At 39.7% G+C, this 27,633-nt stretch overlaps 1 protein-coding gene across 3 annotated transcripts in view; it reads left to right on the forward strand.

Moving 5' to 3' along the window:
* thsd7ba (thrombospondin, type I, domain containing 7Ba) overlaps positions 1 to 27,633 on the forward strand; it is a 976,604-nt gene that overhangs the window by 889,051 nt on the left and 59,920 nt on the right. For all 3 annotated transcript variants that reach the window (XM_073025771.1, XM_073025781.1, XM_073025776.1), the window contains exon 22: positions 27,092 to 27,263. In XM_073025771.1, coding sequence (XP_072881872.1) covers positions 27,092 to 27,263 — 172 coding nt within the window. The remainder of the gene's footprint in view (positions 1 to 27,091; positions 27,264 to 27,633) is intronic.

The following is a 27,633-nucleotide window of genomic DNA, read 5'->3' on the forward strand; positions in this document are numbered from 1 at the left end:
TAGTAGTGAGATGCTGAAGATGTTCTATAGGTCAGTTGTGGAGAGCGCCCTCTTCTTTGTGGTGGCGTGTTGGGGAGGCAGCATTAAGAAGAGGGACGCCTCACGTCTTAATAAGCTGGTAAGGAAGGCGGGCTCTGTCGTGGGCACAGAACTGGAGAGTATAACATCGGTAGGAGAGCGAAGGGCGCTGAGTAGGCTACGGTCAATTATGGAAAACCCTGAACATCCTCTACATAGCACCATCCAGAGACAGAGAAGCAGTTTCAGCGACAGGTTACTATCGATGCAATGCTCCTCAGACAGGATGAAGAGATCAATACTCCCCAATGCCATTCGGCTTTACAATTCAACCACCAGGAGTAAGATATGTTAAAGTGCCGGGGTTAGGACTCAATGTATTTAAGTAATCTACTTAAGAACTTTTTAAAAGCTATTATTAATGCTTTTTGAGAGGGTGATTTTAGATGCATATCATATTTTTACTGAGTTAAGTATTGTATGTAATTAGTTTTGCTACAATAAGTGTATGGGACATTGGAAAAAATGTTGAATTTCCCCATGGGGATGAATAAAGTATCTATCTATCTATCTATCTATCTATTTCAATGCAAGGAGTATCGTAGGAAAGGTGGATGAGCTCAAAGCATGGATCAACACCTGAATGGAATTATGATATTGTTGCCATTAGTGAGACTTGGTTGCTGGAGGTGCAGGAGTGGAAGCTCAACATTCCGCACTTTCATTGTTTTAGACGTGACAGAACGGGAGTGAGTAAAAGAGGACGGGTAGTTTTTCCAGTCTGGGAGAATGTCATGGTAATTCTGTGCTAGAACAAACTGGAGAACACATCCACTGAGGCGTTTTGGGTAGAAGTGAAAAATTAAGAAAGGTATGATCAAGTTAATGGGCTATATTACCAACTATCCAACAGTTCTAAGGATTTAGAGGAACAATTTTGTAGAGGGACCACAGTCTGTTGCAAGAATCATAACATTGTTGTAGTAGGTGATTTTAACTTTCCACATATTACATAAAAACATAGAAACATAGAAAACCTACAGCACAATATAAGCTCTTTGGCCTACAATGCTGTGCCAAACCCATAATTACTTTAGAAATTACCGAGGGTTACCCATAGCCCTGTATTTTTCTAAGCTCCATGTACCGATCCAGGAGTTACATAAAAGACCCTATCGTATCCGCCTCCACCACTGTTGCCAGCAGCCTATTCCACACTCTCACCACTCCCTGCGTAAAAAACTTACCCCCTGACATCTCCTATGTACCCCCTATTTCCAAGCACATTAAAACTGTGCCCTCTCGTGTTAGCCATTTCAGCCCTGGGAAAAAGCCTCTGAATATCCACATGATTAATGCTTCCTATCATCTTATACACCTCTATCAGGTCACCTCTCATCCTCCATCTCTCCAAGGAGAATAGACCGAGTTCACTCAACCTATTCTCATAAGGCATGCTCCCCAATCCAGGCAACATCCTTGTAAACCTCCTCTTCACTCTTTCTATAGTTTCCACATCCTTCCTGTAGTGAGGTGACCAGAACTGAGCACAGTACTCCAAGTGGGATCTGACCAGGGTCCTATAAAGCTGTCACATTAACTCTTGGTTCTTAAACTCAATCCCATTGTTGATGAAGGCCAATGCCCTGTATGCCTTCTTAACCACAGAGTCAACCTGCACAGCAGCTTTGAGTGTCCTATGGACTCGGACCCCAAGAACCCTCCGATCCTCCACACTGCCAAGAGTCTTACCATTAATACTATATTCTGCCACCATATTTGACCTACCAAAATGAACCACCTCACACTTATTTGGGTTGAATTCCATCTGCCACTTCTCAGTCCAGTTTTGCATCCTATCAATGTCCCACTGTAACCTCTGACAGCCCTCCACACTATCCACAGTATTGACTGGGACTCCCATATTGTCAAAGGACTGGATTGGATTGAGCTTGTCAAATGTGTTCAGGAAAGTTTCTTTAATCAGTACATAGGAGTCCCAATGACAGAGTGTGCAATAGGGCAGGTGACAAACATTTGTGAAGGGGAACACTTGTAGTGGACGGATTGAATAGTGAAGCAGCTGGCCTAATTCTGGTCCTTTGTCTTATGGTCTTATAGTTTTAAAACATGATTTTATTTGTCCTTCCTAAAAACTTAGTCCCACTCATCAGCATTCCCATGCTTATTGTCCTAATAGACTTCTAGTACGATATCAGATACATTAAAATATTCGTCCTTGCTCTCAAATCCTTCCTAGACATCTGCCATGCTCATCCTTTTAACATCTTTCGGATGTATAGTAGCAGCACTGTTCACTCACTGTTTCCTACCAATTAGCCAATTCTCTAACCATGCCAGTAACTTTCCTGCAATATCATGGCCTCAAACTTGGTAAGCAGCCTCATATGTAGCACCTTGTCAAAGACCTTTTGAAAATCCAAATATATAACATCTATTACATACCCTTTATCTATCCTACTTGTTGTCTCCTCAAAGTATTCTAACAGGTTTGACAAGCAGGATTTTCCCTTAAGGAAACCATGCTGACTTTGTCCTATCTTGTCCTGTGTCACCAAGTACTTCATAACCTCATCCTAACAAATGACTCCAACTCAAAGAGGTCAGGCTAACTGGTCCATAATTTACTTTCTGCTGCCTTCCTCCTTTCTTAAAGAGTGGAATGATATTTACAATTTTCCAGTCCTCTGGAACCATGCCAGCTTCCAATAATTCTTGAAAGATCATTACCAGTGCCTCCACAATCTCTACTATGACCTCTTTCAGAACCATAGGGTGCAGTTCATCTGGTCCAGGTGGCCTTTGTATCTTTAGGTCTTTCAGCTTTTTGAGCACCTTCTCCCTTGTAACAGTAACTGCACTCACTTCTCTTCCTTTGCACCCTTCTACATCTGGCACACTGCTAGTATCTTCCATAGTGAAGACTGATGCAAAATACCCATTTTGTTCATTTGCCATCTCCTTGACCCCATTGTTATTTTGTCGGCCTCATTTTCAAGCGGTCCTATATCCTCTGTCATCTCTCTTTTATACAAGCATGAAAAAGTTTTTATTACCCACTTGGATATTTTTTGCTAGCTTGCTTTTCATATTTCATCTTTTTCCTCCTAATGATACTTTTACTTGTTTTCTGTAGGTTTTTAAAAGCTTCCCAATCCTTTATCTTCCCACTAATTTTTGCTTTGTTTTATACAGTCTCTTTTGTTTTTACAATAGCTTTGACTTCCCTTGTCAGCCACAGTTGTACTAATTTACCATTTGAGTATTTCTTCATTTTTGGAATACACATGTCCTGCACCTTCCTCATTTTTCCCAGAAACTCACACTATTGCTGCTCTGCTGTCATCACTGCCAGCATCTCCTTCTAATTTACTTTGGCCAACTCCTCTCTCAAATCACTGTAATTCCCTTTACTCCACTGAAATAATGCTATGTTAGACTACTTTCTCCCTATCCAATTTCAAGTTGAACACAATCATATTCTGATTATTGGTTCCGAAGGGTTCCTTTACCATGAACTCCTTAATCGCCTCTGGTTCTTTTCATAATGCCCAGTCCATTATGGCTGATCCCCTAGTAAGCTCAATGATAAACTGCTCTAAAAAGCTATCTCTTAGGCATTCAACAAACTCACTCTCTTCAGATTCATAACCAACCTGATTTTCCCAATTTACTTGAATGTTAAAATTTCCCATGACATTACCCTTTGACACACCTTTTCTATTTCCTGTTGCAATATGTGGTCCACATCTGAACTACCGTTTGGAGGCCTGTATATAACTGTCATCAGGGTCCTTCAACCCTTGAAAGTTCTTAACTTAATCCACAAGGATTGAGCATGTTTTGATCCTATGTTGCATCTTTTTAATGATTTGATGCTATTCTTTGCCCCCTCTGCCTACCTTCCTATCCCTCTGATACAATGTGTAACCTCGAACATTCAGCTCCTGTCTACAACCATCCTTCAGCCACGATTCAGTGATGGCCACAACATCACACTGAACAATCTGTAAAAGTGCAACAAGATCATCCAACTTATTTATTTTATGCATTGAGATTTAACACTTTGAGTACTGTATTTGCTACCCTTTTAGATTCTGCATCCCTAGTGCACTGATACTCACCTTACTGGCTGCTGTGTTGTTCTATCATCTGCCTGCCCTTCCTGACAGTCTGACTGCATGCTATCTTTGCTTTTTTACCATCTGTCCTATTCTGGGTCTCTTCACTCTAGTTCCCATCCCCCTGCCAAATTAGTTTAATTAGTCTAACAAACCTGCCTGAGAGAATTTTAGCTCCCCTCAGGTTCCATGCAATCTGTCCCTTTTGTACAGGCCATTCTTCCACTAGAAGAGATCCCAATGATCCAAGAACCTGAAGCCCTGCCTCCTGCATCAGCTTCTTACCAATGCATTTATCTGCCAAATCATCCTGTTTCTACCCTCACTGGTGTGTGGCACAGGCAGCTATTCAGAATTACTACCATGGAGGTCCCGCTTCTCAGCTTTCTGTCCAGCTCTCTAAATTCTCTCTTGAGGACCTCTTTGGTTTTCCTTCCTGTGTCATTGGTACCAATTTGTACCAAGACATCCGGCTGCTCCCCCTCCCCCTCCAAGACCATGTTTTGATTGAGTTTATGCAAGATGAAGGTCAATGTATAGAAATAGTTTAAGTACAAATTAGAATGATAATTTAGTTTATTATCACTATCTTATACGATGGGGATTTATTGTTTTGTGGCAAAAAAGCAATGCAAAAAGAATAAAATTACAATAAATTGCAAAATGTTTCATAGACCATTCAGAACTCTGATGACAGTGGGGAAGAAGCTGTACCTAAATCATTGAATGTGGGTCTTCAGACTCATGTATCTCTTCCCTTATGGTAATATCAAGAAAAGGACATGTCCCAGCTGGTGAAGGTCCTTAGTGAGGCATTGCATCCTGAAGGTGTCCTTGACAGTGTTGAGTGTTGTGCCTATGACGGGGTTACTGAGTCTACAATCTTCTGCAGTCTCTCGCAGTCCTGTGCATTGGGGGCCCCATATCAGAATGATCTCCTCTGTGTATCTGTAAAGGTTTGCAAGAGTAATGACATGCCAAATCTCCTGAATCTCATAATGAAGTAGAACCACTAATGGACCTTCTTTGTGAACTCTTCAACTGCACACAACCTTAGAGACCTGCAGCAATCTAGAGATGAAATCAAGTGATCTCAGGAATGTTAAGGTTTATAGCCGATGCTCTCCTTTGGCCAACTTGACAGCATCATCTGCTGATTGTGTGGTTCAGTCTTTGATCATTTCTGGGATAAGAAATAGAGCTGATGGCCCAAAGACAATAGATTCAGTCTAAGTATTTAGTTGGTGGAAATTACTGCTTATTCAGTACTCTGTGTTGAGCAAACAGTATGACAAATTAAAGCTGATGGAAGGGTTGAGAGATCATAGCAAGGTAGAGTTCATGTCAGCAGACCATAGTGGAAACTGGCTTTGTATTTATAGATGAGATCCCAGAGGTAATGTAGCTGAGAAATTTGTTCAATCAACTCTATTGAGAGTAACACTGTGGGTAAGGACCCTTACTTAATTAAGTAGCTTAGGAGTGCTTTCATAAGATTGCCTTAAGCATTTGCAATTTCATTCATCAATTTTTCAAATATGAGGTGCAGTTGTATTTTAAACTTTGTGTAAAAAATGAATTCTCTATTATAACCCTTTTTATAAAAAGCTGTGCAAAATATTCAGTTTAGATTCTATATGGTGATAATGGTTATCATAAAAACGCCAGGAGATGCTGGAACAGGAAGTGCCACCCTGTTAAGCTACGCACATGCTGTTTTGAAACTTCAAGAGAAAATGTTTCACAACTATTTAAAATAACAAACTGTCTTAGCACAGCATGTGTTTTTAAAATTATCTGTTTATCTCATTGTGTTCATTTTGACAAAACAGATTCTTAATACAAAATGTACACTTTCACAGCATTAACGGAGAATTTGGTTTTTCATTTCCTTTGCCTGAAAGGGGCAGGCAACTCTTTGAAGGCAAGTTAGGTGTTAATTAGTCTTTTCACTGGGCTTGTACACTTTGCACTTTTTGTGATACTTGAGTAGGCGGTGGCAGGGGTGTGGTTGTTTTTGGTTATTTAGGAGAAGCGGGGTTTTACAAGATTTCTCTTGCATTGGTTTATAAAGTACTTTCCGAGAATACAACATATTTCACCCTCTGCCTACCTTTAGCATTGGCAGTTAAGTATCGTAAAGTTTAAATGCACAATGCTTTAATCTTAAAAGATCACAAGGCTAATGTGTTATCATTTCCATCTTTAGCTTTCTTCATTTTTTTTGTGTGAGGTGGCAGTTCAGCAGGCAAGGAACTAATGTCACAGTAAGCGTGGGTAGAATTGAATCCAAACCCTCCTTTCAAATCTGTACAATTGACAAGCAGTGTGAAGATGCCTGCCAAGTTAGCAGCCCCGTGGATTTATCTTGTTATTTTAAATTATCTTACACTTCATAACTATGCCTATAATAAATATGACACAGAGCTAATTAGATTTAAATTTGGAAGTCAAGTTGTGGAAAGCGTATGTGTGAGAGTTTGATTAAAATATTAGATGAAAAATACTAAGTTCATTTAGTTTGATATTTGTATCTTTGTCATCTATACAATGCTGTAAAAATGGATTTTCTTAATTGAATTTTCTGGTTTCAACTTGAATATTATGCTTATGTACCACCAGTAGATTAATCAATATTAAATCTACTGCAATATGAATATACTTGGAATACTACAGATAAAGGGCAAACTAGCCATCCTTAGCAAAAAAAATTTAAAAACATAAAAGACATTGGAAAACATTCTTTTCTAATGCCCTGTGTTAAATACAAGTAAGGTATTACAGATAAACTTCCATTTTGTACTTTTGTCTTTCAATTCCTGGGTAATTTACTGCTTCAGTACTTTATTAACAATACTTAATTGAAGTGTGTGGCTGACATCAAAAACATCCTGATCCCCTCAGAAAGACAACTTATCATAAAGCTATCATTCAGCCAAAGTCTTCATGTTGTCTTGCCCATCATTACTTTTGTCCTCAGTACTTCTGGAAGTTCAGCAAGTATGCCACAGCTTCTGCATCTGATCACCTCCTGGGAATGAATGCACAGTACATTAAAGAGACAGGATTTATAAAAAGGGTCATCAGATTTGGAGACAAAGGTAGTTGTGAATGAAAAGATCATGCAGATTTAGGATGCAAGTTAAAAAGTAACTGGGTGCTTTATTGAAACAAACGGTTGAATTGATATTAAAATTTAATGAAATCGGCTAACTGAAATAAAACCAAAAAGTGTTGGGAAAATTTCTGTGGAAGTGAAACAGAGTTGAAGTTTCAAGGTTATCTTCAGCATAACAGAAGTTTCTTTTAATTTTAAGAGGGTAACTATTCATTAAACTAACAATTAGATTACTTTTGTCATTTGACTGTATGCCAATCTCACTAGAACAGTCATGTCCATACTTCCCAAGTACAAGAACCATTAATAGTATTATATGTGATAGGCAGAAACTAAAATCTACATTCAATCAATATTACATTATCATTAGCAAGTTTAGATAGGTATCCCATTCAGTTCCCTTTTGTAGCATGTGTGTCTTGAAAGTTTCATAGATATTTTTCATGATAACCCAGCCAAATTGGCAAATGAGAGCATCCTGTGGTGCTTTCTTGTGGTGGTCACTTTATTAGGTATTCCTGTACACGTGCTTGTTAATGCAAATATCTTATCAGCCAATCGCATGACAGCAACTTAATGCATAAAAGCATGCAAACTTGGTCAAGAGGTTCAGTTGTTGTGCAGACCATACAATAGAATGGAGAATCTCAGCCCGAAATGTCGACTGTACTATTTTCCATAGATGCTGCCTGGCCAGTTGAATTCCTCCAGCATTTTGTGTGTATTACTGTAACAATCCTACTGGTAATGTGCTACATATAATCAGAGGTCATTGCTACATTTTGCATTCTACAGCAGTACAGGAAAGGATTCTATTTGGGTATCAATGACTTGCGATAAACCCAGTTAACATTTTCCACCCTAACCTGAAAGTATTAAAGTCTATTTGACCCAGCCATAAATAATGTCTGCTGTCAAGAACACCCTACACTCTGATTGCAGTATTGTTTGTTGGAGGACCATTAATAACACTGACAGCAGCTTCTAAAGGATGGTAGAAGAAGCAGCACTATTCTGGCTGAGAACAAATTATCTGTCTTATTGAAATGCAGTGCCTGAGGAGAATAAGGCTTAGGAGATAAGTTCTCATCGACTCCTGCTGTAAATTGTAGACTTTAGTACTCCATCTACAATAGCCTGTTCTTTACTAGTCGCAGTCAAGGTGACAGTGACAATTAACTTGTAAGCTGCTAGCTTCCTTCAGGAACCTTTCTGCAGTTGTGTCTACATCTTGTTCCGGGGGTTGCATCCATGCCCTATGCTCTCAGGCGTTTCTTAACACCGTTCAGGTTACTAATGAACACAAATGAACACATATGTAGCAACTTCATCTGTTAAAAAAATGGTACAGATAGTTCTCTTTCCTGAAGGAGAACAAATGCTAAGCAGGATAAAAGGAACATGAAAACAAGAAATGGATATTTATGTCTTAAAAGTGTGCCACTGTTCAAATAAATTACAGTTTATCACCATAACAATTCCACCTAACATAGTAACCTTTCCTTTATCTCTCTCAGTCCATATCCCTTGATTTCCTTACCTAACAATAATCCATTGATTTCAGGATAGAGCTAAGGATTATGGCGAAGAGGCAGGTAGACCAATGCAGTGTGGAGTTTAACCGTGATCCACTCACAAAATTACAAAATAAGCTCACAGATAAATGGACTAAGCTCATTCCAGTGGTTCAATCTTGCTCTTTGAAGAAAGGAAACACTAAGTGAAGAAACAATATAGTAACAAGGGTCATTCAAGCTGTGATTTATCTGGCATGGGAGGGACTCTCAGGCAACCCCTGAGGTTTTGTACTTGGCAATACAACGCTGTAACAGGCTCTTCTGACCCAGTGAGTTTACGCTGTCCAATTACACCCATGTGACCCATTAACCCGCTAACCCATTAATCTTTGCAATGTGGGAGGAAACTGGAGCACGCGGAGAAAACCCACACAATCACGAGGAGAACGTACCAGCTCCTTACAGACAGGTGGGAATTGAACCTGGGTCACTGGTGCTGTAAAACGTTCTGCTACCTGCTAAAATATTTTGCTAACTGCTGTGCTACCATGGTGCACAAGGCAAAAATGTTAACTGGATGTTGATACCCCAAGCAGTATCCTTTCCTATTCTGCTGTAAAATGTAGAACTACACTCAAATACGCCTTTTGATTTTTGTGTTGTTTATATTCTGTGTTTTCACTCATTTTGTGTTGTTGTGCCATGCATGATTTTTTTGCTTAGGGGAGAAGGGTTTGACGTTTGATGTTATTATTTGGATGCTTCTTGTTTCATAACTGTCTCTAGGGCAGATGAACTTCAGGGTTGTCTACTGCATATATACCTTGAACTTTGAACTTTTAAATGTAGTCAGTAGATGATCTGCTTCACTCCAGTTCTGTGGTTTCAAAGGTGGCTGATGTGGCCAATGTGCCACCTACTGACTGACACAGATAGGGCCGTGGGTTGTTAGTGGAGTGGGTTGATGGTTAGAGGGGAAAGGTTGAGAAACACTTTCTACTGTTATCACTGCTGTTTGGTGTAGACCCAGCAAAGATAGTTTTCTCAGTGGGGATGGTGGATTTTGTTCAAGGAAACTTTGAGCACATTCTTTAATCATCCCCTCTACCATCCCAGTAATCTGCTGCTGTGAAACACAGCAATGAAAAATCCACAAGAGTTGTGATTGTTGGCCCGTTGGTGGATCTCTGTTCTCTTTCCAACCACTCTTGATTTTTTTAAAGAAATATAGATAATTATGACCTTTAGCAATGTTTTCACTGCTTTAGCCTCTTGGGTGGCACTTTGAAGTAAAAGAACAAGAAGCAGGTAATCATATTCTTTGCGACTGGGCACTCTCCATGTCCTTGCAGTTGTGTGGGATCAGATATGGGCAGTACCTGGAGAAGAGAAGATGGTAGGTAGGAGGAAGGAAATGATGACGAGGAAGGGAAGAAATAAATTTTGTCTTTACATTGTCAAAGGCAGGCTCAGAGCCTGGTGAGTATGAATGGAATTGCTGTCCCTCAGAGAATGAGGCATTCTGTATTTTATGTGGAAAGACAAGGACAGCATTAAGAGGGTTCCTGATAAATGTTATGAAATTTGATGGAGTTGTAGAGAACTAGACAGATTGCCAGGGGATAAAGCAGTGTATAGATCATTTAGAAATTTGAACAGAGAAATGGCAGATGGAGTTTAATCTGGACAAGTGTGAAGTGATGCATTTTGATAGATCAAATGCAAGAGAAAAATATACAGTAAATGGCTGGTCTCTTAAATGTGTTCAAGTACAGGGACATCAAGTCCCTAGCTCCCTAAAATGGCAACACCAGTGGATCAGATGGGGGTGATTAGCATGTTTACCTTAGTTTGTTAGGTATAAAAGTTGGGCAACCGAGTTGTAGCTGTACAAGACTTTGGTTAGGCCACATGTGAAGCATTGCGTATGTTTCTGGTCATTGCACTATAGGAAGGATATGGAAACTTTGTAGAGAGTGCAGAGGAGGTTCAGTAGGATGTTACTTGTGTTATTTTCCCTACAGCACTAAAATTTGAGAGAGTGACCTGTCAGAAGAAAATAAAATTATGAGGTCATAGATGGGATAGATAATCAGTCATTTCCCAGGGAGGAGATGACGAATTGATGAGGGCATAAGTATAAGGTGGTGGGGGGAGGATTGCAGGAAATTGTCAAAGCAAGATTTTTCTTTCCACAGAAAGTGGTATGTAGCTTGAATATATTGCCAGGAAAGGTGATCAAGCAAACATGACAGCAAAATTTAGGAGATGTTTGGACACAGACAGAGACATGAACAAATAGGGAATAGAGGGATATGGATTATGTGTAAACAGATGGGTTTAGTGCATCTTGATCAGTGCAGCCATGAATGGCCAAACGGCGTGTTCTTATGCTCTACTGTTCTCTATGAGTTCAACGTTTGTAGCAAACAACAGCTGGTATCTGGCTGATCCACTCAAAGGCATGAGAAGGACAGAGACTAGATATTCAGAATTTCTCTGAACATTTCCTCTATATTTTATTTATTTATTATTTAGAGCTACAGTGAGGAGTAGGCCCTTTTGTCTCCTCAAGCCACGCTGCCCATTAACCCCTGACAATCCCGATTTAATCCCAAACTAATCATGGGACAATTTACAATGACCAACAGTCGTTGGACTGTGGGAGGAAACCGGAGCGCCAGAGAAAATCCATGCATTCCACAGGGAGGATGTACACAGATTCCTTACAGAGGACGCCGGGATTGAACTCCCAACTCTAACACCCCAAGCTGCAAGTGTCACACTAACCGCTATGTGACAGTGGCGCCCAGTAAACTAAGCACAAGTGAATGATGCAATGGTATGTCATCCAGTTGACTGGATAAGTGGAACTCCAGAAGCTCAACACAATCGAGAACAAAGTAGTCTCCTTGGTTGGTGTCTGATCCGTCGTTCTGAATATTTCTTTCCTGCGCATTCTGTGCATGATGATGGCTGTCGATGCCAGTTACAAGATACTATGGTTCATCAAGGTTTCTCATGGAGTACTTGCCAAATTCCTGGATCTCTGCCAGAGAGAAAGGCAAAGATAATGCCACTAGAAGATCCTGCAGGGCTTTACCCATCCCATCACAATATGACACCTTCTGCCGGAAGAGTAACATAAAATGGAATTCTGCAGAAGACTGCTTAGGAACTAAGCAACATGATCTGAAATGAAAACAAAATCTGTTGGAAACATCTAGGAGGTCAGTGGAAAGAGAAACTGAGTTAACTAGGAGCCACTTCTGGCCTGAAATGTTAACCCTGTTTCTCTTTCTATGGATGCTGACTGACCTGCTGAGTTTCTGACATTATCTTCTTCTTTCAGATTCCTGGCATCTTCAGTGTTTCTTTACACTTTCTAGTAAAGTGCTTTTCACTGATTCACTGCAGAATATCTGATTTTGAATGCAGCTTGAAATTGATGAAACTTGTGTGGGTTAATTGCATTTGCTCTTTAAAATTTTCCCCAATAATTTCCTGTGGGCGCTAATTGGGACAAGCTCCCAAAGTAAGCTAATTAATTTTCATTCTTTTGAGAGTATGGTGAACAATTACACAGGAGAGAGGCTGCTTCCAGCCCACAAGAGGCCTGTATTACAGCAATATCAATCTGGCATCTATTAATTAATTTCTGCAGCAGCATTAATCATTCCTGTGAATAGTTTCTAATGTTTCCCATTACTTTAGGCTATATACAGTATGTACAATTTCATGGAAAGTGGAAGACTAAAGCATTGTTGAAGTCTTACATTTCGGAATATATTGGAGCCTTTGAAGGTTTGAAACCAAAAAAAAAAGGAATTTAAAAATGTGGCCTTAGGCCTGCATAATCAGTAACATGAATTAGCTCCACAGAAAGAAGAATCCCTCATTGGTGTAACTTCTCTTTTAAGTTGTAAGTGATTATTATTTTACATTTACATAAGCATTGTCATATCCAAAAATAAAGAGACCGTAGTAAAGAGGTAATGTTATTGTGACCAGAATAAGTGATAATCTTGAGAAGGGTCTCAGCCTGAAATGCTGACTGTTCACTCTTTTCAATAGATGTGGCCTGGCCTGCTGAGTTCCTCCAGCATTGTCTGTGTGTTGCTTTTGATAATCTTAGTGCTGTCTGTTCTCCCTTTCCTGTTGTTATTCTCCTTTCCCACCTATCTCCCAATAGGAGCCATTCTGTGATTTCAGGAAGAGAAGTTAGAATAGGGTGGAATGGTACTGTAGTGGTTGGCACAATACCTTAGAGTACCATTACTCCAGGTTCAATTTCCATCGCTGCCTGTATGATTGTTTGTTCTCCCTGTAACCGCATAGGTCTCCTCAGTGTTCTCTGGCTTCCTCTGACAGTCCAAAGATGTACCAGTTGGCAGTTTAATTGGGCATTGTAAATTGTCCTATGATTAGGTTAGGATTAAATTTGAGGATTGGGGAATTAGGATAAGAGTAAATTGGGGAGCATGAGATGGGCCTATTCCATGCTATATCTCAATAAATAAGTAAATAGAAATTTGAAACTGATTCCATCAGTCTGTAAGTCTGTGTGCAGTTAGAAACAGGGCTGAGAAAACAGAAGTTGGGAGAAGTCCATCATGACATAATTAATAATCTGAAATTCTAAGCATTTGCAAAGCTTCCAATGATCTCATCCTCCTAGCCTTGGGTGGCATGGCGATGCAGTTATTTGTCTCGCTACCTCACAGTGTAAGAGACCTGGTTTCAATCCTGACCTTGAGTGCTTTTGGTGTGGAGTTTGCATGTTGTCCCTCCGAGTTTTGTCTGGGTGATTAGGTTCCTCCCACATTCCTATGATGTGCAGGCTGGATGGTTAATAGATCTTAAAAATTGCCCCTAATGCATATACAAATAGAAGGTTAATACAAATGTGGTGAGAATTTAACAAATAGGATTAATATAGATCTAATACAGTTGATTGACCAAATACTCAGTGGGCTGAAGTTTCTGTTTCTCCATTGTATCTCTCAAGCAAATTCAAGCCATCTTCTTTTTCAGCAAAATACAGCCGTTTGGCGTAACAAAATATTAACCACCAATAATATTTGATTTCTGCATTTACATCTGTGGTCACCCATTAGTGGAAGTAATCCAACCTGGATTTGGCCTTAGGTGTTGGGAGCAACAATCTCGGGAAGCTCTGCAGTATTGCTGCTGACAGTTATCTCCTGTACGTGCGTTACCAAAGTAACATCTTGAAGTATTGCATTAGCAGTCAGAAGACATATGCTGTACATTGCCACCAAGGGGAAAAATATGTTGAAGCAAACATGCTTTATTGTTTGACATTGTCATCTAGTTAGCCTGAAGCTGTGTGCAGCAAGTGTTCTATGTGACAGATTTTATTGAAGCTGCTTGAAAGACTTAAACCACTGTAGCTGAAGGCATAATTATTGAGGGGATAGGAAAAGATAGACAAGATTGTTGTCTCACGTTCTCAAGTTATGACATTTTCCTGCATTGAAACTGATTAAACAACTCTCAATTGCATCAGCTTTTTTTTAATCTGCTGCCTCTTTATTTCTTTCTGCTCATCTTTCAGAACCTCTTGATTAGTCTGGTGCATGATGATCTTCTCTGCTATACAGGATTTTATAACAATCATGACACCTTCAAAGATTGTATTGAAGATTACCCTAGATCTTTAGGCACCTGCTGCACTATTTATATGGATATAAAGTATTTTTCAGTTGACCATTCTGAGTAAAAGTCAGAAAAAACAATTTAAAAAATAACCCAGATATTTTAGAAAATAAGTAATCAATAAGTACATTTGAATATAAAAACACTGCTTTATGTATCAGTCATTATTTATCGAGGTGGCAAAATGGTGCAGTCAGTGAATCTTCTGCCTCAAATCTCCATCTGCCTGGGTTCAGTTATGATCCCTGGTGCTGTCAATGCAGAGTTTGCTTGCTCTCCTTGTGACTCTGTGTAGGTTCCATCCCTGTTACTACCACATCCCAGAAACAAACAGGTAAATTAATTTATCATTGTAAATTATCCGCAAATTGATTTAGAATCAGTAAGGGGTGTTGGGGCTGGAGAGTTAATGGAAAGGTGAGGAAAATAAAATTAGGTAGGTGGGACTTGTGTTAATAAAATGGTTGCTCAATCACTGGCATAGACACTGTGGGTTGATGAACTGATTCCTGTGCTTAATAACTAAGGTAATAAACTTTATGCCTTGAGACTTGATTTAACCTGAATATGCCAAATTGACTTACTGTATTTAAACTGTTATGCCAAATAACACATTATTATTTCTTTTCTTGGCTAAAAGGTATTTGAAAATGATAGTCATGAACACAGATTTTCTGTTAAAAAAATCTCATTTAAAGCTCAGTCCTGCACTTCGATAATTTCAAAATACCAACAGCGATACAAAGTGTTAAATTATTTGGAAGGCTTAATCTCAATGACCAAATGTAGGTAATTCTTAAGCAGGTCAAGGGTTAATTATGTCAGTGCTAATTTCATCTATGTTAGAGCTCCTCCTGCTAAAGAATAATGGATTAACATCAATAGGAGCCAAGGTGATGATTTCCTGTTGAATGTGCTATCTTCCTCATAAATCAGAAGACAGATATTGTAGAACCTAAAAAGGTAGAAACCGAGATCAATTTTCAAAAGTAATGTAATATATTGATTTTAATTCATTGTACTCATGAAGATGGCAGTGTCACTTAGCTGCTTCCTGAATTACTTGTTACCTGCTCAGTCGTTGCATCATGAGTCATTTGTGTTCACTAACAGATTACAAATTTACAGCCAAAACATAAAGTAGCCTATGCTCAAAGTAGCATCAGACAATTAGTTGGAACTTTGTCTTTTGGGCAAAGGAAAAAATGAATTGTGAAGTGGTTTTTATAACATATGAGGTTAACAGCTCTGGGAAACAATCAGTAAACCAACAAAGTAGGATCATGATAAACTCTACTAATCCATTTTTGGTCTCAAAAATTTGCCTCTACCAAGGAGGATTATAAACATAATAAAGGTTCGAGATCTGTATTTAATGGCCCACTCTTTTAGAAGTCTGCTTATAAAACTTATACCTTCATTATTAAAATTATATTATTAGAAACATTGATACCTGCTTAAAACTCAATTTTAGATGGGTAGTTCGCATGCTTTGCAGATTTGACTGTTAAAGCAGCTATACCATACAGACTTTTGAGGGCCTGTGCAGTCACCCATTTCATCTTTCTGCATTGCTCAGCATCCTCAGATTCTGTCCGCTCTAAGGTTATCATTTTAATCTATAAACTTACATCTTTTGATTTTCATGTTGTTTCTGTGTAATATAATCCGTATGATAACATAATCCATAACAGCTTGCAGTAAGTGCTGAGTCAGTCACATTCACCGCTGACCTTCAATAATAATTTGCACGTATGTAACTGCCAAGACAAACTTGCTGGGTGAAATCAGGTGTAACCTCAATGGCAAACTTATTGCTTTGCCAGATCCTTTCATAATATGATTTTGTCATAAGGGGAAGACAGAGTAAGTTCTGCCAACAAAATTACTGAAACATGACATCCTGATGTCAAATAACTTTGACACAAGAGATTGTGCAGATGCTCGAAACTTTGAACAATTCTCACAGACCTGATGAAGGATCTCAACCCGAAATGCTGATTCTTCATTTCCCTCCATACTATCTGATCTTTTGAGTTCCTTCTGTATTTTGTGTGTGCCAAATAATTTTGAATGCTTTAGGATATTTCCAGTCATGTAATTATTGAATAATCATTCAAATAAGAAGTTTTGCTTTCTAAACATGTAAAAACTGTTGACAATGTATTTAAATATTCATGTAGTTACACAACATAGAAACTGGCCCTCAGGCTACACATCAGTACTGACCATCTTACCTATCTATACTAATCGCACTTGCCTGCATCAATTCCATATCTCTCTAAGCCAGTGGTTCTTAAAGAGGGCAATATTGACACCCCCACCCCCACTCCCAGCTGTGAATTACAGGTCTAATTTAAGAAATGAGTTATTTGTTATAAGGAACTCATAACTGTGCCTCAGTGCCTCATAACTGATTAGGACAATCACTATTCGCTTCATGTCTTGAAAACCCATCATTCTCTCAGACCAGGATTCCTTCAATTAATGGTATAACGATGGTTGGGAACCATTGTCTTAGACTTTGCTCGAAGCACAGTATAATTGTTGAAAAGCAATGTAACACAATTTCTTCAGTCCAGATTTCTCATGATGTCAAATACACTTCTGTATTTGACATCATGAGAAATCTGGACTGAAGAAATTGTGTTATTTCCATGCCCGGCCTACACATTATTGCCATTCACTTCTGTGATACATTGGTAGCTAGTACGATTCCCATATTCTAATCGTGCAGTAACACAATTTTTATGAATTAGGGTATGGTGTTCAAAGGGGTAAAGTTTAGAATCTGCCCTTTCAAATGGGTTTGACTGCGTTTCTCTTGCTGACGGCCCAATTGAGATACCACTGCTGCACTTGATGTACCTTCCTGCAGGGAGTCAGGTTTTGCCTGAGCTATGCTGATAACATAACTTTCCCCTTTATTGGTCGAGTGCTTGCAGGTGGACATAAGAAATACGCAATCGACTACTGTTGTTAATCCATACTGAAAATGGCAGAAGCGGACCCAACAAAAAGGAAGTGAAGACAGTATATTGTGGAGTATTTGAAATATGGATTTATACCAGCACCAAGCAATCAATAACTGCCAAGGTGTCTGTTGTGTGATTTTTTTTTCAAATGAGGCACTGAAACCTCCCAGACTCCTTAAACAATCAAAGAGGATATGCTCTGGAAAAGCAAACAACAACTTGGCTTATTTTTAGTCATTTTCTGAAAACTTTCAGAAAAGAAAATGTTTTCAAAATATGTTTGCCAGCACTTCACAACAAAACAGTAAACACGAGGAAATCTGCAGATGCTGGAAATTCAAACAACACACACAAAATGCTGGTGGAACACAGCAGGCCAGGCAGCATCTATAGGGAGAAGCACAGTCGACGTTTTGGGCCGAGACCCTTCGTCAGGACAACAAAACAGTGACGGTTTGTGAACTTCATAGAACACTTAATTGCTCATTGCTAAATCTATAAAGTCCCATACAGTTGGAGAACTGATTCAGCCAGCAGTAAGGAAGGTTCTGAATACGGTTTTGCGTAAATCACCAGACCAAATAATTATTCCACTCAGCGACAACTGTATTCAAAGATGAACAGATGAAGTGTCTAAGAACACTGAAAGCACATGGTGCAACATAGTTAAGACAATAGAAGTTACTCTGCATTTGGATGAGTCATCTTTGCTAGGTAATGAATCGTTGCTTACTGGTTATGTTCATGTCATAAAACATGGAAGGATGCTTCAAGAGTTGTTATTTGAAAGTGGATTAGAAACAGATATGAAGAGGGAACCAATATTTTTGGTTGTTCAGCAATTTTTCAAAGAGCAGGACATTCCACTCACTAACATTCTTGCTTATGCAACAGTTGGAGCAGCATCAATGACTGGACACCACTGTGAGGTCATTACTTTCTTGAAAAAAGCCGGATCTAACATATTTACCATTCACTATGTAGCTCACAAACAACATCTCGTTGCAAAACATCTAAGTGATCAGTTGCACAAATCATTGTCAGAAATCACTGTCGGGAAGCGGCCTGGTTGAGGGAAGTGCCTGGTGTGAAAAGTGGCTCAAGCGTCTTTGGTGAGGAGGCTGAGGGAGGAGACTGCGCCACAACTGGAGAGGGTGAAGACATGACTGCTAAGCTGATTCAGTGTGCTATGTGCATGATGTGGGAGGTCAGAGACACTGCTGGTGCCCCCGGCTGCTACAGCTGTGGAAAGTGTGTCCAGATTCAGCTTCTGAAGGAGCATATTGCAGCACTGAAGAAAGAACTAGATGACCTCAGGTTCATCCACGAAACGAGAGTTTTCTGGACAGGACCTACAGTGAGGTCGTTACACTGAGGATACCGGAAGAGAGAAAGGGGGCGACAATGAGGAAGGAAAGGATGCTTGTACAGGAGACCCTGGGGGATGTACCTCTCGTAAACAGGTCCACCTTCTTGGAAGCTGTCAGGACAGAAGATACTGCCAGTCTGAGAGGCGGACAGGTCTGCGAGTCGAAAATGGTGCAGAAGCAGAGCCAAGGAGTCAGACATCAGGAAGAGCCGTGGTAGTAGGGGACTCCATAGTAAGAGGTACAGAAAGGGATTTCTGCGGCAACAGGCGAGATTTAAGGATGATGTGTTGCCTCCCTGGTGCTAGGATTCAGGACATCATGGACCGATTGCAGGGAATCCTCAAGGGTGAAGGTGAACAGCCGGAAGTGGTAGTGCATGTCGGCACAACTGACATCGGGAAGAAGAGGAAGGACATTCTGCAGCAGGACTTCAGAGAACTCGGAAGAAGGCTGAAAAGCAGGACATCCTGGGAGGTTATCTCCGGTTTGCTTCCAGTTCCTTGTGCTGGAGAGGGCAGGAACAGGGAGATAACAGATCTGAATGTGTGGCTCAGGAACTGGTGCAGGAAGCAAGGATTTACATTCTTGGACCACTGGGATCTGTTTTGGGGTAGAGATGAATTGTACAAAAGGGGCGGGTTGCACCTTAATAGGCGGGGGACCAGCATTCTGGCAGACAGGTTTGCCACTGCAACACGGATGTGTTTAAACTAAGTAGTTGGGGGGAGGGGATGAACTGGAAATATAAAGATGGAGTTAAAGGGAAAGTGAAAATAAGAAAAGTTTAAAAGGACAACAGAATCAATGGAGAAGAAAGCTCAAGAAGAGATCATACAGTATGGCCAAGTGAAATAGGAATTGATATGAAAGGTGAGGGGAGTAACGAATTAAAAGAATTATATATGAATGCACGAAGTATAAGGAATAAAGTAGATGAGCTTGAGGCTCAGTTAGAAATTGGCAAGTACGATGTTGTGGGAATAACAGAGACATGGCTTCAAGCGGACAGGGCCTGGGAGATGAATATTCAAGGATATACGTCTTATTGAAAGGACAGACTGACAGGCAGAGGGGGTGGGGTGGATCTGTTGGTGAGGAGTGATATTCAGTCCCTTGCGAAAGGAGACATAGAATCAGGGGATGTAGAGTCAGTATGGATAGAACTGAGAAATTCTAAGGGTAGAAAGACCCTAATGGGAGTTATCTACAGGCCCCCAAACAGCTGTCTGGAAGTAGGGTGTAAGTTGAATGAAGAATTAAAATTGGCATGTCGCAAAGGTAATGATACAGTTGTCATGGGGGATTTCAACATGCATGTAGACTGGGAGAATCAGGATGGTACCGGACCCCAAGAAAGTGAGTTTGTGGAGTGCCTCTGAGATGGATTCTTAGAACAGCTTGTACTGGAGCCTACTAGGGAGAAGGCAATTCTAGATTTAGTGTTGTGCAATGAACCAGATTTGATCAGGGACCTTGAGGTAAAGGAACCATTAGGAGGTAGTGACCATAATATGATATGTTTTAACCTACAATTTGAGAAGGAGAAGGGAAAATCGGATGTGTCAGTATTACAGTTGAACAAAGGGAACTATGGAGCTATGAGGGAGGAGCTGGCCAAAGTTCAATGGAACAATACCCTAGCAGGGAAGACAGTGGAACAACAATGGCAGGTATTTCTGGGAATAATGCAGAAGGTGCAGGATCGGTTCATTCCAAAGAGGAAGAAAGATCCTAAGGGGAGTAAGGGGTGGCCTTGGCTGACGAGGGAAGTAAAGGGCAGTATAAAAATAAAAGAGAAGTATAACATAGCAAAGATGAGTGGGAAGCCTGGAGGACTGGGAAGCTTTTAAAGAGCAACAGTAGAAAACAAAAAAGGCAGTATGCAGAGAAAAAATGAGGTATGAAGGTAAACTAGCCAAGAATATAAAGGAGGATAGTAAGAGCTTCTTTAGGTATGTGAAAAGCGAAAAAATAGTTAAGACCAAAATTGGGCCATTGAAGACAGAAATGGGTGAATTTATTACGGGGAACAAGGAAATGGCAGATGAGTTGAACAGGTACTTTGGATCTGTCTTCACTAGGGAAGACACAAACAATCTCCTGGATGTAATAGTGGCCTAAGGAACTAGGGTAATGGATGAACTGAAGGAAATTTATATTAGGCAAGAAACGGTGTTGGATAGACTGTTGTGTCTGAAGGCTGATAAGTCCCCGGGACCTGATGGTCTGCATGCCAGGGTACTTAACGAAGTGGCTCTAGAAATCATGGATGCATTGGTAATCATTTTCCAATGTTCTATAGATTCAGGAACAGTTCCTGCTGATTGGAGAGTGGCTAATGTTGTCCCACTTTTCAAGAAAGGAGGGAGAGAGAAAACAGGGAATTATAGACCGGTTAGCCTGACGTCAGTGGTGGGAAAGATGCTGGAGTCAATTATAAAAGAGGAAATTACGACACATTTGGATAGCAGTAGAAGGATCAGTCCGAGTCAGCATGGATTTATGAAGGGAAAATCATGCTTGACTAATCTTCTGGAGTTTTTTGTGGATGTAATTATGAAAATGGACAAGGGAGAGCCAGTGGATGTAGTGTACCTGGACTTTCAGAAAGCTTTTGATAAAGTCCCACATAGGAGATTAGTGGGCAAAATTAGGGCACATGGTATTGGAGACAGAGTACTGACATGGATTGAAAATTGGCTGGCTGACAGGAAACAAAGAGTAGTGATTAATGGGTCCCTTTCGGAATGGCAGGCTGTGACCAGTGGGGTACCGCAAGGTTCGGTGCTGGAACCGCAGCTGTTTACAATATACATTAATGATTTAGATGAAGGGATTAAAAGTAACATTAGCAATTTTGCCGATGACACAAAGCTGGGTGGCAGTGTGAAATGTCAGGAGGATGTTATGAGAATGCAGGGTGACTTGGACAGGCTAGGTGAGTGGGTAAATGTATGTCAGATGCAGTTTAATGTGGATAAATGTGAGGTTATCCACTTTGGTGGCAAGGACAGGAAAGCAGATTACTATCTAAATGGAGTCAAGTTAGGAAAAGGGGAAGTACAACGAGATCTAGGTGTTCTTGTACATCAGTCAATGAAAGCAAGCATGCAGGTACAGCAGGCAGTGAAGAAAGCTAATGGCATTCTGGCCTTTATAACAAGAGGAATTAAGTATAGGAGTAAAGAGGTCCTTCTGCAGCTGTACAGGGCCCTGGTGAGACCCCACCTGGAGTATTGTGTGCAGTTTTGGTCTCCAAATTTGAGGAAGGACATTCTTGCTATTGAGGGTGCAGCGCAGGTTCACAAGGTTAATTCCCGGAATGGCGGGACTGTCATATGTTGGAAGATTGGAGCGACTGGGCTTGTATACACTGGAATTTAGAAGGATGAGAGGGGATCTGATTGAAACATATAAGATTATTAAGGGATTGGACACACCGGGGGCAGGAAGCATGTTCCCGCTGATGGGTGAGTCCAGAACTAGAGGCCACAGTTTAAGAATAAGGGGTAGGCCATTTAGAACAGAGATGCAGAAAAACTTTTTCACCCAGAGAGTGATAGATATGTGGAATGCTCTGCCCCAGAAGGCAGTAGAGGCCAAGTCTCTGGATGCTTTCAAGAGAGAGTTAGATAGAGCTCTAATAGATAGTGGGGTCAAGGGATATAGGGAGAGGGCAGGAACGGAGTACTGATTGTGTATGATCAGCCATGATCACAGTGAATGGCGGTGCTGGCTAGAAGGGCCGAATGGCCTACTCCTGCACCTACTGTCTATTGTCTATTAAATACTGTTATCACTGTGATAAATAAAGTCAAGTCTCATGCTCTCAATCCTCGACTATTTCGAGAGCTTTGTAGCGAGAATGATGAACACTTGCTATTGCACTTGGAAGTCAGATGGCTCTCAAAGGGAACCTGCCTCAGGCGCTTTTGACCGCTTTTTGAAACTGTGGTAAAATTCTCTGAAGAATGCAATACTTCATTCAGTAATTAATTTCAGAATATTAGCCATGATATTGTTTATTTGTTGGAATTATTTGTAAAGATTATTCAGATCAATCTTCAATTGCAAGGAAATGGTGTGAATCATATTAAAGCCAAATCAGTCATCTCCACATGTGTGTCAAAATTAACCCTAGTTAACTGCAACTTTGGGTGTCGCGACCTTTTCCAATTTCTGAGACTCTCTGATTTGGAAATGAAAGAAAGAATACCGGACGTTGATCTTCAGGTATACTGTGCCCACCTGAGTGAGCTGCATAAAGACATGCCCGAGTGATTTCATGATCCTCTTTTGATCCAAATTCCAGATTGGATAATAAATCCATTCCTGAACACTTGTCATGAAGAACTAACAGGAAGGATGGAGGACAAACTGATCTCACTACAAAATGACTTTCGGGTGAAGCCAAGGTTCAAAACATCATCCTGTACTTGTTTGCAGAAAGAAATCTCTGAGCGCTATCCTGCTCTCTGGAAAAAGGTCAAGATGTTCTTTATTGCCTTTCCAACATCATATTTAGCGGAGCACGGTTTGAGGGCAGTCACCAAGCTTCTTTCACAGGAACAAAATAGACTGCAAATTACTGAACACGGGGATCTGAGACTCTTAAGTGGCATTCAGCCTGATGCTGAGAAGCTGATATCACCACATCAAGTCTATCCATCCCAGTGAAAGGTGAAAAAGCAATGAAGTAGTGAATATTTGGACTACCAATGTAAGCTCTAAAACTATTGATGCAATTGTTTACACTGTGAGAAAATAGATTTTTTTTTGCAGGTTTAAAAAGATTTGAGTATTTTTTACAATTATTTGTCACCACTTTGAACTTGCAGTCCTTATTTTCTTTCACTGTGATTTGTAAAACAAAATTCTTTATAGTTTTAATGTAATGGTTGGAAAGGGCGGGAGGGGTTCTGGGGATGTGGTCTGGGAGCAAATGGAATGGAAACCCAAAAGGTTTGGGAGCCACTGCTCTATATTCTCCCTATTCCAGATGCCTCTTTAATATTCAAGTCTTCACAACCTCCTTAACTTTTCATTCTGCATACTAAGTTCCTTCTGTATGAAAGAATTGCCCTCCAGATCCTCTTTATGTTTCATCTGCTCATATTAAATATGCCCTCTAGTTTCAGATACCACTATCATGAAAAAGGCTATAGCAATCTATCTTATCTATTTTTATAATTATATATACCTGTACCATGTCATGTCTCAGCCTTCTTTTCTCCCAGATCCAGCATAGCCAATCTCTCCTTAATGTGCCAGTCATCCAATTCGCGCAATATTATTGTGAATCTTACTCAAAACTTCCCTGTAGTGTAGTGACCAGAAAGGCATACAATACACCAAATGTGGCCAAATGAACAACAGTAACATGACATCCCAACACTTACACACAGTGGCTCAGCCAATGCCATCAGCCGCCTTCACCACCTATGTTGCTACTTTCAGGGAACTGGCGTTTGTATCCCTACTTCTCTCTGTTCAACAACACACCCTGGGGCCCTGCCATTCACCATTATCTCACATTCTCAGTTTTGATTAAAACGTCTTAGACCTAAAATGTATTTCTTTCCATATGCTCTAAGAATTTTCTGTTATTATTTTTCATTGGACATTATATATCTTGAGATGTGCTACGAACAGAGTAAGGTGAAATATAATGTTAACATTCTTCATTTCTTTCTACAGTATAAAGAACTATTGGTAACTCAGAGTGATTGGTTAATTTTTTTGCAGTTTTAACATAAAGTCATCAACAATCTTAATTATTAAAATCTCAAAGTGCCTTCCATTTAGTGCATAATAATAGAACATTGAACAGAATATTTGACAGTGGTACATTGCATGCTAAGGATATTTGGGCACTTTGTACAATTTGTGAAAAAACAGTTTTCTGGAGCATGGTAACTACACTAGGATGAATGTTTCAATCTTTAAGGGAAGTAGATGTAATTTGATATAGGAGAAATGAACCTACATGAATATTAGGAATAGAAAATTGACATTGATAATAATTTATCAAAATTCATTACACATTTGGTAAAGAAATGTAGTTTATAAAATGTAGGTTTTACAAGTCATAAAATGTAGGAAGTTACATACAGAAAATGCTGGAGGAACTCAGCTGGTCAGACAACATCTATGTAAAAGGGAACAGTGGAGGTTTTGGGCCTGGGCACTTCATCAGGACTGGCAAAAAAGGATGAAAAGTCGGAACAAGAAGATGGCGGTGGGATGTGGAAGGGGAGCAAGAAGTACAATGTGGTAGGTGATCAGTAAAACTGGGAGGGTGGGGGAAGTGGTAAAGTGAAGAGCTGGGAAGTTGATTGGTGAAAGATAAAGGGGGAATCTGATAGGAGAGAATAAAAGACCATGGAAAAAAAAGAAGGGGGAGGAGCACCAGAGGAAGGTGATGGGTAGGTAAGGAGATGAGCTGAGAGAGGAAAATGGGAATGGGAGAATGGTGAAAGGAGGCAGGCAATTACTGGAAGTTCGAGAAATCAATGTTCATGCCGTCAGTTTGGAGGCTACCAGATAGAATGTAAGATGTTGCTCCTTTAACCTCATTGTGGCTTCATCATGCTAGTAGAGGAGGCCATAGACTGACATGTCAGAATGAGAATGGAAAGTAGAATTGAAGTGGGTGGCCAATGGGATATCCCACTTTTTCTGGGTGATGAAGAGTAGTTACTCAGCGAAGGGGTCTCCAATCCATGTCATGTCTCACCGATACACAGTAATCTCCACCGGACTCACAATTGAAATGTCATCTCACCTGGAAGGACTTTGTGGGGCCCTGAATGGCATTGAGGGAGGAGGTGTAGGGGCAGGTGTGGCATTTGCTATGCTATTTTATACGTATTATTTAATATAGAATAATAAATTATTGGTTTTTATTTGCTTTTATCTGTGGTTATAACTTCAAACTTAGAAGAAAACTAAAATGAATATACAAAACTTAGACATACAATATTTTCTGCAGGAGTTTAGCTTCCACTTTGTGTCATTATTTTCCAACATTTGCCTATTCCAAGCTCTGCTTCTGTCTACTGACACCCTACCATTACTCTTGGGAATGTATTATGGGAAGTATTGTTATTATCAGTACTATAGTATCCTAGATAATCATAAGACTATAAGATATAAGAGCAGAATTAGGCCATTTGATCCACCGAGTCTACATGATTGATCCAATTTTCCTCTCAGCCGCAATCTCCTGCCTTCTCTCCATATCCCTTCATGTCCTGACCAATCAAGAATCTATCAACCTCTGCCTTAAATATACATAAATATGCACTCCACAGCTGCCTGTGGCAAAGAATTCCACAGATTCTCCACCCTAGCCTATTAGAGATTTAATGAAATAATATATTTGTATGGAACAGAGATGGTATAGACTAGATAGCAACTGTATTTTCATGTTAGTCCTTTAATCTATCTTAATATTACTAACAAAGTCTCTGTGGATGTTTCAACATTTCATTTTTTCCAGAGATTTAAAGACACTCCCAGATAATTGTAAGGCTTAATAGTTACAATTACACAACATTGATCATGATAAAAAGTAAAATTATATTCTGTCTTCACTCAACCTCAGTACTGCCCCTAATAAAGAAACAGAGTATAGAAGCCACAAAGGAGCTCAAAATAATAGTTTTCATACTGAATTCTGGAGGAACTCAGCAGGTCAAGCAGCATCTATGAAAATGAGTAAACAGTTGATGTCTCAGGCTGCCCTTCTTCAGGACTCAGGATTCCCAAAGGAGGGTCTCCACCTTAAACGTCGACTGCTTCCACCTGTCCATAGCTACTGCCTGATCTGCTGAGTTCCTCCAGCATCCTTTGGATTTCCAGCATCTGCTGATGTTCTCATGTTTGTAATACAATTTTCATTCCATTTTCTTGTCTTCTGTAATAACCACAGAGGTTTCTTTGAGTACAAATATACTTATAGCAAATAAAAGATAAAGATACCATTTGAGAGCCTTGTGTTCTTTGCTACCTGTATTTAATTCCCATTTTGCTGGTGAGAGCATGTAACCTGATTTAGCTCTGGGGACCAAACTCTGTGCATCTATCTACTTTGTCTCCATGCCATTAAACAATAAGAAAACATAATGAAGCTTAATGATCTGAACCAGGCAAAATTAAATCTTTCTATATCTTAATTCAGATACCATTGAATGAATTTGCTGTGGAATTCACATTTAATAGAGATTTTTTAATACTTCAAATAAACTGTCAGTAATTAATTGTTTTTCAGGGTGCACAGTGTGGAGATGGATTTAAAGTGCGTAATGTATCTTGTAATGTTCATGATGGGACTCTCTCTGAATCGGCAAAGGTGGTGGAGAATGAGAAGTGTGGCAATAAGGCAGCTGGAATAAATAATATTGAGAGAGGACTAAAAATACCTTGTTCAGTGCCTTGTCCAGGTAATATTTCACAAGGAATCCTTATAAAGCTGTAATTACTCAACCAAGAAATCCTTCTTTGTAGTGATCATTGTTACTTGGCATTTTACTGACAATTAAACGATTCAAAATGGTTATATTTCTATGTAAATTTTATTGTTTTGCCAAACTGCAGTTTTATGACACTGCATTTGAACTTATGTGATTGATTATCATTCTGATATTAATGTTTTTGTATTGTTTTGATATAGGCTGTGACTGTAATCTGTGGGATTTTTTTATTATTATGCATTAGTTCTGTGATAATTTTTGCAACAGAAAGATTCATTGACTTTGATACAGATAAATTATCCAAGGTGTTACATGATATAATTTAATCTAAAGTTTCCAC

This window comes from Hemitrygon akajei, chromosome 2 (genome assembly GCF_048418815.1).
Source record: "Hemitrygon akajei chromosome 2, sHemAka1.3, whole genome shotgun sequence".
NCBI lineage: Eukaryota > Metazoa > Chordata > Chondrichthyes > Myliobatiformes > Dasyatidae > Hemitrygon > Hemitrygon akajei.